Raw genomic sequence first — 13020 nt, 5'->3', positions numbered from 1 at the left:
GTATAGCGCGAGGATAGAATGAATGCCTATCTTTCCATACGAGCTCTGATTTCCCTTTTTTCTCTATGTAAGTTGGTGTCAACAAAATATTTTCACGTTCGGAAGAGAAAATTGGTGATTGGAATTTCATGAGAAGATTCTGCAGGAAAGAAAAACACCTTTGTTTCAATGATGCCCACCCCAAATCCTGTATCATGTCAGTGACACTCTCTCCCCTATTTCGCGATAATGTAAAACGTGTTGTCCTTTTTTGAACTTTTTCAATGTACTCCCTCAATCATATCTGGTAAGGATCCCACACTGCGCAGTAGTACTCTAAAAGAGGACGGACAAGTGTAGGGTAGGCAGTCTCCTTAGTAGATCTATTATGTTTTTTAAGTGTCCTACCAGTAAAATGCAATCTTTGGTTAGCCTTCCCCACAACTTTTTCTATGTGTTCCTTCCAATTTGTTGTTTGTGATTGTAATTCCTAGGTATTTGGTTGAACTTATTGCCTTTAGATTTGGCTGATTTATCATGTAATCAAAGGTTAACGGATTCCTTTTAGCACTTGTGTGGATGACCTCACACTTTTCGTTATTTAGGGTCAATTTCCTATTTTTGCACCATACAAATATTTTTTCTGAATAGTTTTGCAATTTGTTTTGATCTTCTGATGACTTTATTAGTCAATAAACGACAGCGTCATCTGCAAACAGCCTTAAGACGGCTGCTCAGATTGTCTCCCAAATCATTTATATAGATAAGGAAGAGCAAAGGGCCTATGTCACTACTTTGGGGAATGCCAGAAATCACTTCTGTTTTACTCGATGACTTTCCATCAGTTACCACGAACTGTGACCTCTCTGACAGGAAATCACGAATCCAGTCACATAACTGAGACGATATTCCATAAGCACGCAGTTTCACTACAACTCGCTTGTGTGGTACAGTGTGAAAAGCCTTCCAGACATACGGAATCAATCTGATGTCCGTTGTCGGTAGCACTCAACACTTCATGCAAGTAAAGAGCTAGTTGTGTTCCAGAAGAGCGATGTTTTCTGAATCCACGTTGACTGTGTGTCAGTAGACCATTTTTTTTTTTAGGTAATTCATAATGTTCGAACACAATATATGTTCCAAAATCCTGCTGCATATCGACATTAATGACATGGGACTGTAATTTGGTGGATTACTCCTACTATCTTTCTTGAATATTGGTGTGATCTGTGCAACTTTCCAGTTTTTGGGTACAACTCCTTCGTTGAGTAAACTTTTGTATATGATTGTTAAGCATGGAGCTATTCCATCAGTGTACTCTGAAAGGAACCTAATTGGTATACAGTCTGGACCAGAAGACTTACTTTTATTAAGTGATTTAAGTTGCTTCACTACTCCCAGGACATTTATTTCTATGTTACTCATGTTGGCAGCTGTTGTTGATTCAATTTATGGAACATTGTCTTCTTTTTCAAGGGATTTTGGAAGGATGTGTTTAGTAACTCTGCTTTGGCAGCACTGTATTTGACAGTATCTCCATTGCTATTGTGCAGAGTAGGCATTTAGTGTGTCCTGCCGCTAGCATACTTCACATATGACCAGAATCTCTTTGGATTTTCTGTCAGGTTTTGAGACAAAGTTTCGTTATGGAAACTATTACAAGCATCTCGCATTGAAGTCCATTCTAAATTTCGAGCTTCTGTAAAAGATCACCAATCTCGGGGATTTTGCATGTGATTAAATTTGGAATGTTCGTTTCGTTGTTTCTGCAGCAGTGTTCTGACCCGTTGTGTGTACCAAGGAGGATCAGCTCCGTTGTTTGTTAATTTATTTGGTATAAATCTCAAAATTGCTGCCGATACTATTTCTTTGAATTCAAGCCACATCTGGTCTACACTTATATTGTTAATTTGAAAGGAGTGGAGATTGTCTCTCAGGAAGGCATCAAGTGAATTTTTATCTGCTTTTTTGAATAGGTATATTTTTCATTTATTTTTGGAGGATTTGGAGTTACAATATTCAGGCTCACTACAATCACCCAGTGTTCACTAATCCCTGTATCAATTTTGATGCTCATTATTAACTCGGGATTATTTGTTGTTAGGAGGTCAAGTGTGGTTTCACAACCATTTACTGTTTGTGTGGGCTCATGAACTAACTGCCCGAAATAATTTTCAGAGAATGTGTTTAACACAATTTTGGATGATGTTTTATGTGTACCTCTGGAATTAAACATGTATTTTCGCCAACATATCGAGGGTAAATTAAAGTCACCACCAACTATAATCATATGTGTCAGGTATGTGTATGAAATCAAACTCAAGTTTCTTTGAACCTTTCAGCATTTGTATCATCTGAATTGGGAGGTCGGTAAAAGGCTCCAATTATTATATTCCGGTTGCCAACAATGACCTCTGCTTGTACCAACCCACAAGAACTATCTACTTTCAACAGCAACAAACATGCCACCACCAACTGTGTTCAGCCTATCAATTTGGAACACTGTTAGGTTCTTTGTAAAAATTTCAGCTGAGCTTATCTCTGGTTTCAGCCAGCCTATAATGATTGGAGGATCAGTGCTTTCTATTAGCGCTTGGAGCTCTGGTACTTTCCTAACACAGCTATGACAGTTTACAACTGTTACAGACCAATGATTCCTGTATCTATGTTATTCCTGTGTTTGGCCTGCAGCCTTTCTGACTGAAGCCCTTTTTGTGTTTTCCGAAGACCCTCTAACCTAAAAATCCGCCCAGTCCATGCCACACAGCTCCTGGTACCTGTGTAGCCGCCTCTTGATCTATTCAGCGGAACCCAAATTCCAACCACCCTTTGGCGCAAGTTGAGGAATCTGCAGCCTACACAGTTGCAGAACTGTTTGAGCCTCTGATTCAGACCCTCCACTTGGCTCTGTATCAGAGGTTAGCAATCCGTCCTGTCAGCTGTGCTGCAAATTGTCAGCTGTGGTTTCATCTGGCAAGCAAGGCTGGCAGTCTTTACCATTTATGTTAGCCGCTTGAAACCAGAGAGAATCTCTTTCGATCCAAAGTGAGACACATCATTGGTACCAACGTGAGCCATCATTTGCAGTTGGCTGCACCCTGTGCTCTTCATGGCATCTGCGAGGACCCATTCCACGTCTTCTATGACTCAAACGGTATGCACACAGAGTATACATTGGATTCCTTCCCCTTATTGGCAGGCCATGTCCCTAAGGGGCCAATGTGCCTAACGTTGGAACTCCCAAATATCAATAATCCCACCCTCTGTGGTTGTCCGGATCTTGCAGGTTGAGAGGTTTCCTCTGAAACAGGACACGTGACGGCATCTACCTCAGCGACGTGTCAGCCACAGACAGCACGTGGAACCTGTTTGTCAGACTAACCAGGGAAGCCTAATGTGCAGCCCCCTGCTATGCACCGGGGCGATCTCCCACTCAACCACAGGTGAGGGGTCAACCTCAATGTGAGCAGTAACTGGGTTGGCCACCAGTGAGGACAGATCAGAGGACATCGGACATTGGATTCCCACAGCCCGCCCACAGCAATGGTGCCCATCCACTGCAGCCTCAAGCTGTGTAACCAAAGCCATCACAGCCTGGAGCTGAGAGCGAAGTGTCACAAACTCAGCTCACATCCGCACACAACCATCACAATCCCTATCCATACTAAAGACCATGGAAAACTAAACTACCCAGATAAACGTACTGTTGGCATGTGCTGTGGAACTCTACTGTAGACACTGACAAAAACACAGGAACTGTGTTTGGTAAATTAGATTAATATGCAGAGATTCAAAAACCTAACTACTGAAACACTCAGATGAAACTAAATAATTTGCCCCTGATTAGGAACTTGTGATATGTCACAAAATCTATTTACTTTCTGACACAAATGGAAATGCAAGAACTGTGGCTATTAGATATTAAATTAACAGGCAGAAACTCAAGAAACTAAACTATTAAAGCACACAGATGATATTATAAAATTCACTCCTGGTTAGGAACTCGTAAAAGTCACAAAATTGGTTTACTTCCCTGTCGTTACGTCTGCCTCGGCCAGCTGCTGCTGTCTGACTGTGCCTTTTCCTCCTCTCAGGTGTATGCGGAACATTTTGCGATTCACTTTATGGTGACCTCCCACTTTCAGGCACTTGGACAAAGGACACCTCCCAGCTCTTTACTGTACCCTGTTCAGGGACGTATAATGACCATTTACGGAGGAGGAACTTATTGTGTCTCACTGTTTAGAGGTACAAAACGCGTGGGTGTTTTCAGCTTGTTACTAAATGCAAATAAATAGGAGGCCGAGTTGATAGAAGCTGAAGGAGTCCAGGTTGCAATAATATGCAGTACGGCACACTGTTAGAGAGAAGGATTATTATTCAAGAAACACATAGTACAATGAAATTACTTATCTTCAGTAGTTTGTAGGACTGCAGCTGCGGCTATGAACTGACAATCTCGTAACATGGAATACCATGAACTAATACAACATATTCTCTGGGACTAAGCCGGATGGACTCTCCTCAGAGAATCAATGCAAACATTACAGAACTGACTGAGGGCCGATTATGAAAGTGCGTCTGCCTGGGTTGAAATATAGCTAAGAAGTGAACGAGGCACACTCCAGTTCTGTCGAGCTGCACAGCCCGCTAGAGTGCGCTGTGCTCGGCAGACGACAGGCTGCCAACCTTATGTTGGCGCGGCGTTGTAGTAGTATCTGCGGCAATGGTACTACAGAACTCCTTTGTGCCATCGGCTCATCTCATGACATGGCCCCAGATCCTAACTTGATCCATAATCGAAGGATCCAACACTTGAGTGCAAACTGGAAAAATTACTTTCTCAGTTTTTAGTTGTATCTGGCTTAGAGGCAAATTTCCCACACACTGATGAAATAGTACTGTTCTTCCACTGGTAAAGGATTAAAGTGAACAACAAAATATTAAATCGAATTCAATGATGCTTTTGTGTACTTTGTATATTGAACTCGTACCGTACTTTGTACCAAAATTTAGTCTTTTCAAAACTTACTTTTGCCACTCATACTTAACGTCACTATGAAACCACGGAATCTCTCTCTTTTTGGGTGTATCACCATACACGCTGATCAGCTGAAACATTATTACCATTGCCCACTGCGACATTGGATGCCACCTGGTGGTGCTGTGGACATGTGACACATTAATAAAAGTATGTAAGTGCTCCAGACACAGGCAGGGGATCACTCTTGCGAAGATATGGGTTGCAAGTGGGAAAATCCATTGAGGCAAGAGACTTTGACAAAGGGCGGATCTTTATTACACAGAGCCTGAGAATGAATATCTCAAAAACGGCGAAGCTGGTCAAATTTTTGTGTACTACTGTTGTAAGCATCTACAGGAAGAGGTTGAAGGACAATGAAACTACCACTAGGCGTTAAATGGTTGGATATCAATGACTCTTCACCGAATGTGGGATTTGGAGGCTTGTCTGCTCTGTAAAGTAGGATAGATGGTGATCTATAGCATCTCTGCCGAAAGAGCACAATACTGATGCACGCACAAGTGTTTTTGAGCACACCGTTCATCATACATTATTGAACATGGAGCTTCGCAGCAGACCACTCCTATATGTTCACATGTTGACTCAACAACATCAATAATTACAATTGCAGTAGGCATGGGACTATCCGGATTCCACTGTCAAACAGTGGAAACGTGTCGGCTCTTCGGGTGAATCACGTGTTCGCTATACTAGGTCGATGGTCGTCTCCACAATTATCATCATCGAGATGAGCGGTGACTCAAAATGTGCTGTGCACAACGGATGCAGACTAGTAGGAGCAGTATTATGCTGTGGGAGAATCCTGTGGGGACATTCTCCTGCACTTGTATGGGACCTATGGTAGTAACCGAAGACACGCTGACAGCTGTGAACCACCTGCATCCCTTCAAACTTGATGTCTTACCTGACAGTGATGTCATCTTCGAGCAGTATAATTACCCATATCTCGGAGCCAGAACTGTGCTGCAGTGGTTTGAGGAGCATTAAAGTGAACTCGCATTGATGTCTCGGTGACCCAAATTCACCTGATGTAAATCCTATGGAATCCATCTCGGTCGCTATTAAGGCGCCATCACCACATACACAAATCGGTGGTCCAGTATGTATGTGAATTACATGACCTGTGCACAGACATCAGTGCCACATACCTCCACAAACCTACCAACAAACTGTCGTATGCCTGATATACAGACTCACTGATGTAGTTTGTTCCAGAGAAGGACAAACAAGCTATTAAGCTGGTGATCATAATGTTTTGGCTCATCAGAGTCTATGTTAATGAGTGATATTAGAGAAGGAAAGTTGTCACTCACCAGAGAAAGGAGATGCTGAGTAGTGATAGGCACCATAAAAAGATTCACACATTTAAAGCTTTTGGCCATTAAGGCCTTTGTAAGCAGTAGACACACACACACATATATCTGCAATCTCAGAGAGCTGAGACCACAGCTCTCTGAGACTGCAGATGTGTGTGCAAATTGCATTTATGTGTGTGTGTGTGTGTGCGTGTGCGTGTGCGTGTGCGTGTGCGTGCGTCTACTGCTGACAAAGGCCTTAATGGCCGAAAGCTGTAATTGTGTGAATCTTTTTATTGTGCCTATCGCGACTCAGCATCTCCGCTATGTGGTGAGTGGCAACTTTCCTTCTCTGGTATTGTTACATTCCATCCTGGATTTTCCATTGTTTAATGAGTGATATTGTCTGTTATGTATCTTACATAATTTTGTAAGAAGGATGAAAACTGAAAGAATTAATTAGTGCAGAAAACTTTATTCACAAGTGGGAATATATGCTGAACAGCATCTGTAATATTTTATGGCTTAACTATAGCAATTTGAAGAATTAATTGTTCGTACTGATGTCTATTTATCAGTGATTTAACATTATTTTTTGTAATTTTAATGTACATCACACCACCACCAAAGTATCACCAGACAAATGCAGTATGGTATACTGATGTAACACACAAAATATGTTTTATAGTGAAATTTGAAATAACTTAACAGAAAGGAATTATTATTAAATAAAATAGATGATATTCAATTCTGTACATCGAATGCTGTAATTTCTTGTGAAATCTCAGAACTCAGTACTGTAGAAACACTTCAGAATCACTTTTGATAGCTGCTTCATGCTATTCACTTTCAAAAGAGGTATACTTTTTGGCAAGTTACAGCATTTTATTATGCTACTGTAGACAAAATCCGTTTGTGCAGTTCCTAAAGCTCCCTCATTTTTGAAAGATACAAGAAACTGGCATAAGGTTGTAGCAATGTCTCTAGTTGCTTGATAAGGCACAGATAGCAGTATTCTTTCTGCTTTGTTTGCAGGTTGACACATTCAACATCAACACTTAAAAATCATGCTAACACAGCTTTTTTGAATGTCACTGTTTCATTAATTTATTTAATTTGTTTGCACTCCGTGTTACTGATCTATATTACACCTACTCTAGTGTGGTTAATTTTGATTCTATAAAAAATGTGTATAGTTTTAAATCAATGTTCATGGGACATTGATACTATAACACAGCTTTTTAGCACTCATCTAATTCTTCATTAAGTGCAAAAAGTTGTATCCATTAGTTCCAGTGCGTTAGTATCGTGCAGCACCCTTCGGAACAGTCTTATTATGTAATTCGCATATCTGACTGAATTTGTAGTGGCATGTTGTCAATGCTTCAGTTGAAGTCTCTGCATTTCCCACATGTCTAATAACTATGTAATAGCACTGAGGAGAGAACTGATTCAATAAATGAAACTGCTGTCAGTGCCCTCACAAAAATCTCTTTGTGAGACATTTGTCTGTCTATCAGAATTCAAGACATTATGTTATTTCTCAGATGAACTAACATTTTCCATGTCAGAGATAGAAGTGTTATCATCTGCAAAATAAACAGTGTGTAGAAGACTGTTTCTTATCTTGTGGGATGGTGAGAACAGCTTGTTACAGTTCAGGTCTGTGTGTTTTGCTATGTGATGTAGTTACTAGTTGTAGTCCTGCCCACTGCTGTATTCTCAATTGTAAATTTCATTTTAGGTAGTAAACTGGCAGAGGACATCAGTGACCTGTTGACGCTTGATTCATCTGAACATGCAACTCAAGGGCAAGGGAAGAGCAAGGATAAAACCAAGAAGAACAGAAAAAAGAAGAAACTGTTCGGTCAGTACTCCCAGAAGGGTATGTATTCATTATTGGTGTAGTAGCTAGAAAGGTATGACTGTGGCATTTTAATGACGTTTTAAATTCTTGTGTTCATCCATGTTTTTACGTTACAGCTGCTAAGAGAAGAGCAATTAAAGACTGTATAAATATCAATGATATGACAGAAATTGTTGACGAAGAAGATAAAAATGGGATAAAAACAAAGAGAAAGATGTACAAATGTCCAGAGTGCTTCAAAAAATTTAACAAAAATAGTAACTTCAAACAACATTTAGGTTAGTGCTCAATATTTTACATTTCATTGGTTTTTTGGATTGATGCTTTAGTAATAATTTGATGATAATATGCAGTATATTATGGTACGGTCATAGTACATGTACTTCGTTAACTGTTTCTTGTCAGAGATTTGAAATAATTTAAGTATTGACACATAGTAAAGAAAGTTTCGCACCAGTCTATTTTTCTGATTCCCATACTAGTATTTTCAAGATGTTAAACTGCTACTGTGCCAACACTGTTAAGGTTACCGAGCCATTCAGTTATTGAATGCCGAGAAGATCTGACACTTGAAAATTTGCAGATGGAAGAGAAAAACCTGTGTGTGTCGGCTATGACTAAAGCATTAGTTAGAAAGGAGTGCCTGATGTGTAACAAGTGCTGAACAAATATGCATACTGTATGCCATTGTTGTCTACAGTCCGAAGACTGGATTGATGCCGCTCTTCATCCTAGCCTGTCCTATGAAAGCCTCTCATTTCTGCGTCTTACATCAATGCAAACCTGCCCACCATAATCATATTATTGTATTCCTCAACGAATTTACTCCCTACACATGCCTCAGAATGTGTCCTATCAGTTGACCCCTTCTCTTAGTTAATTTCTGCTGTTAAGGAATTTTTTCTCGTTATTTTAAGTCTGTACCTTGTGAAAGTGCCAAAAGATATATGTATTGTGTGCATGTGTTAAGTCTCAACTGTCCTTTTAGTACGACTTAATTATCAAATATTCAGATCTAATGGTTACTGATGTGTAGTGGGCCCACTGAGGAGGCGTTTGCATTTGCTTATGCCTACTGGAAATTAACCGGACTTGGGGGGGAAGGGAGCAACAATGTAACTCAATAAATAAAATTGACTGGGATTTTTTCTGAATTAAACCATCGGCAAATGTTCACTGATTTTATTTGACTTTCAAGTAAGATAGCACATTACAGATCACTTGATGGCTATTAACTCTATGTGAATATCCATTTTACAAGTTTGTTTGTCCATTGTATCAGATATTCACAGTACAGTATGGCCCCATATAAAATGAGTCTAAGTGACCTTGAATGATTCTAAGTCCATCAGCTCCCAGAAATTTCACTACGTCCAGTCAGCGTACCAGAATTGTGCTAAGTTCAACAGTGTGACTGTCATATTGCACATCCGTGAACATGTCTCACAATATACCATGCCAAACATCCAGTGGCTGCCGAAAGAATGCCTTCCAGCACCCATTATGTGTTTCTATTTATATTTGCAACTCCATGAAATAAATGTTTTTGAGCCATCAAAGTTACATTTTGCCTCTCCATTTGAATGTTTTATACTTTACAGAGGGTGACACATATCAGATGAGGTTTTTTTTTTTTTTGGTGTACATCTCCCTATGCATTTAGAATATCGATATGTATAATATTTTCCCCCCAATCTTAAAAATATTATAATGATTTTTAGAAACACGAAACTTTACAAAAATGCAGCCTGCTTAAATCTAATGTAGAGTTGCTACGTTCTTAAATGGTATAGAAGGTCAGGTCACCATATTTTATGTGATGTGTGCCATTAGGATTGAGTGCTAATTTTAGGTACTATTTTCGCCATTTGCATGTTTTTTGTTACTGTTCAACACAGATTTTTGGAGTCAGATTGATGTGCATAATTGGTTTGGCACCTCAATCTGTTCGCCTTGAGTTCTATTTTCCCACACTGCTTTGGGTTTCTCAATTCTGATTTATATTTACAATGTTTTCTTTAAAACTAATTACAAAATACCAAAAGTTACAATAACACTTAAAGAACATTAACTGTCAGTTTTGGGATTAGAATTGCATTCTATGCTGCATTACCTTTCATTTGAGCTATCACTCACACTTGTAGAGTGATAACAATGAAAGTTAAGTATATATATTTTTAAAATTTACAATATTCATTTTTATTTCCTAAACTAACAGTGCTACAGGCTACTGTGCAGGCTCATTTGTTTCGTATTGAAAAGATCTTTAAATAGCTATACTTAATTATTTTCTTGCTACAAAGGATCGTACACTTGTCATTGTGCTAGGATCATACACTTGTCATTTTTCTGAGGTATCGAACCACACATGGCAGGTGCACATGAAGGAATCTGAGCACGTGTTTCTGGTGAAACTGGCAAACTCCTACCCTGCAGGTTTTGATGGGCATGTTTCTCTGCTAATCACCCAAATCCGACACAACTGTTTCTGTTACATAAAATGCGCGAACTAGCTTTTGCCATTCTGCAGCTGTCAAACATGCACTGAGTGGCTTCTCTTCCCTTTCTTAGATCGTTAGAATATACAAAATTTAGTGTGATGCCCACAAGGCTATAATGTCACAAGCTTCTCATACGTTGTTTGATCTACTCATCTAATCTTCAGCATTCTCCTGTAGTACCACACTTCAAAAGCTTCTGATCTGAACTATTTATTTTCCACATTTAGCTTCCTTAAAAGGCTTCATTATAGTGAAATATCTTAAGAAAAGACTTACTAGTTTTTAATGATCTACATCTACATCTACATGATTACTCTGCTATTCACAATTAAGTGTCTGGCAGAGGATTCAGTGAACCACCTTTAAGCTGTCTTTACCTTTCCACTCTCGAACGGCGCATGGGAAAAACGAGCACTTAAATTTTTTGTGCGAGCCCTAATTTCTTTTATTTTATCTTGATCATCATTTATCCCTATGTAGATAGGTGCCAACAGAATGTTTTCGCAATTGGAGGAGTAAACTGCTGATTGAAATTTCATGAGAAGATCCTGCCTCAATGAAAAACGCCTTTGTTTTAATGATTGCGACTTCAATTCACATATCATGTCTGTGGCATTATCTCCCCTATTTTGCGATCATACAAAACGAGCTGCCCTTCTTTGGACTATTTCGATGTTATCAGTCAGTAAAACCTTATGTGGATCCTACAACGCACAACACTACTCCAGAATAGGGCAGACAAATGTGGTGTAAGCAGTCTCTGTAGTAGATCTGTTGCACCTTCTAAGTGTTTTACCAGTGACTCACAGTCTTTGATTTGCTCTACCCACAACATTATCTGTGTGATCGTTCCAGTTTAGGTTACTTTTAATTATAACCCCAAGCCTTTAGAGTTGTGTGACTTATCGCATAATTGAAATTTAGTGGATTTCTTTTAGTACTCATGTGAATAACTTCAGAATTTTCTTTATTCAGGGTAAATTGTCATTTTTTGCACCATACAGATATCTTATCTAAATCATTTTGCAATTCGATTTGGTTATCTGATGACTTTACAATATGGTGAATGACAGCATCATCTGCAAATAATCTAAGATGGCTACTCAGATTGTCTCATATGCAGTTAATATAGATCAGGAACAATAGAGGACCTACAACACTTCCTAGGGGAACATCGGATATTACTTCTGTTTTACTCAATGACTTTGTCTATTACTACGAACTGTGACCTTTCTGACAGGACATCATGAATCCAGTTGCACAACTGAGGCGATATTCCATAGGCACACAGCTTGGTTAGAAGACGCTTGTGAGGAACAGTGTCGAAAGCCTTCTGGAAATCTAAAAACATGGAATGAATTTGACATCGCCTGTCAATAGCACTCATTACTTCATGAGTATAAAGAGCTAGTTGTGTTTCACAAGAACGATGTTTCCTGAATCCTTGCTGACTATGTGTCAATAAATCATTGTCTTTGAGGTAATTCATAATGTTCGAATACAGTATATGTTCCAAAACCCTACTGCAGATCGAGATTAGTGATATGGGCCTGTAATTCAGCAGATTATTCCTATTTCCCTTTTTGGGTATTGGTGTGACTTGAGCAATTTTACAGCCTTAGATATGGAACTTTCTGTGAATGAGCGGTTGTATATATTTGCTAAATATGGAGCTATCGCATCAGCATACTCTGAAATGAACCTGACTGGTATACTATCTGGACTGGAAGCCTTGACTTTATTAAGTGATTTAAGCTGCTTTGCCACACCGAGGATGTCTGCTTCTATGTTTCTCATCTTCGCAGTTGTTCTTGATTGGAATTCAGGAATATTTACTTCATCTTCAGGGATCAGTACCATCAATGTGTTTTAGCGAGCCACAATTTGTCACTGAGAGTTGTCTGATGACAAAGTTTAATAATAACAACAATAGCTGTCGTGATATTACTGTCGACCACTGTGGTGCCACTACTCGGAGGACGCTGGCTGCCAAGAGTGCCCTCTGATGTGACTACACCAAGATCTGGCGTATAAACTGGCCCAGGGCCAGACAGTTAAGATGCGATCTGAGGAGTTTGTGACGAATGTGCTGCCGGTTTGTCTTGGATGCTAACATAACATACTCTTTTTGTCATAGGCGGAACCTTGATATGGTGCCAGCTGGAGTACTTACTCCGAGGATAATTATTTATATATATACCTTATCTGTACTATTATGAGATGACAAGCCGTTGTTGTTACCAAAAATCTCGAAATGTTCTTGACTATTTACTTCAGATCTTTACACGATGCTCTAATAAGTAGTCAGCTTTTGCAGATGATGCACTTATCTAT

The 13020-nt window shown here is 39.4% G+C and overlaps 1 protein-coding gene across 7 annotated transcripts in view; it reads left to right on the top strand.

Moving 5' to 3' along the window:
• Positions 1–13020, top strand: part of LOC126203475 (zinc finger protein 420-like) — a 164757-nt gene that overhangs the window by 114680 nt on the left and 37057 nt on the right. For 6 of the 7 annotated variants that reach the window (XM_049937795.1, XM_049937794.1, XM_049937798.1 and 3 more), the window contains 2 exons: positions 8063–8203; positions 8302–8463. In XM_049937795.1, the coding sequence (XP_049793752.1) occupies positions 8063–8203; positions 8302–8463 (303 nt within the window). The remainder of the gene's footprint in view (positions 1–8062; positions 8204–8301; positions 8464–13020) is intronic. The other variant, XM_049937799.1, reaches the window with a different exon arrangement.

The sequence above is a fragment of the Schistocerca nitens genome, chromosome 9 (assembly GCF_023898315.1).
Source record: "Schistocerca nitens isolate TAMUIC-IGC-003100 chromosome 9, iqSchNite1.1, whole genome shotgun sequence".
Taxonomy (NCBI): domain Eukaryota; kingdom Metazoa; phylum Arthropoda; class Insecta; order Orthoptera; family Acrididae; genus Schistocerca; species Schistocerca nitens.
The sequence above is the reverse complement of the archived record's forward strand: the minus strand, read 5'-3'. Positions and strand labels throughout refer to the sequence as shown.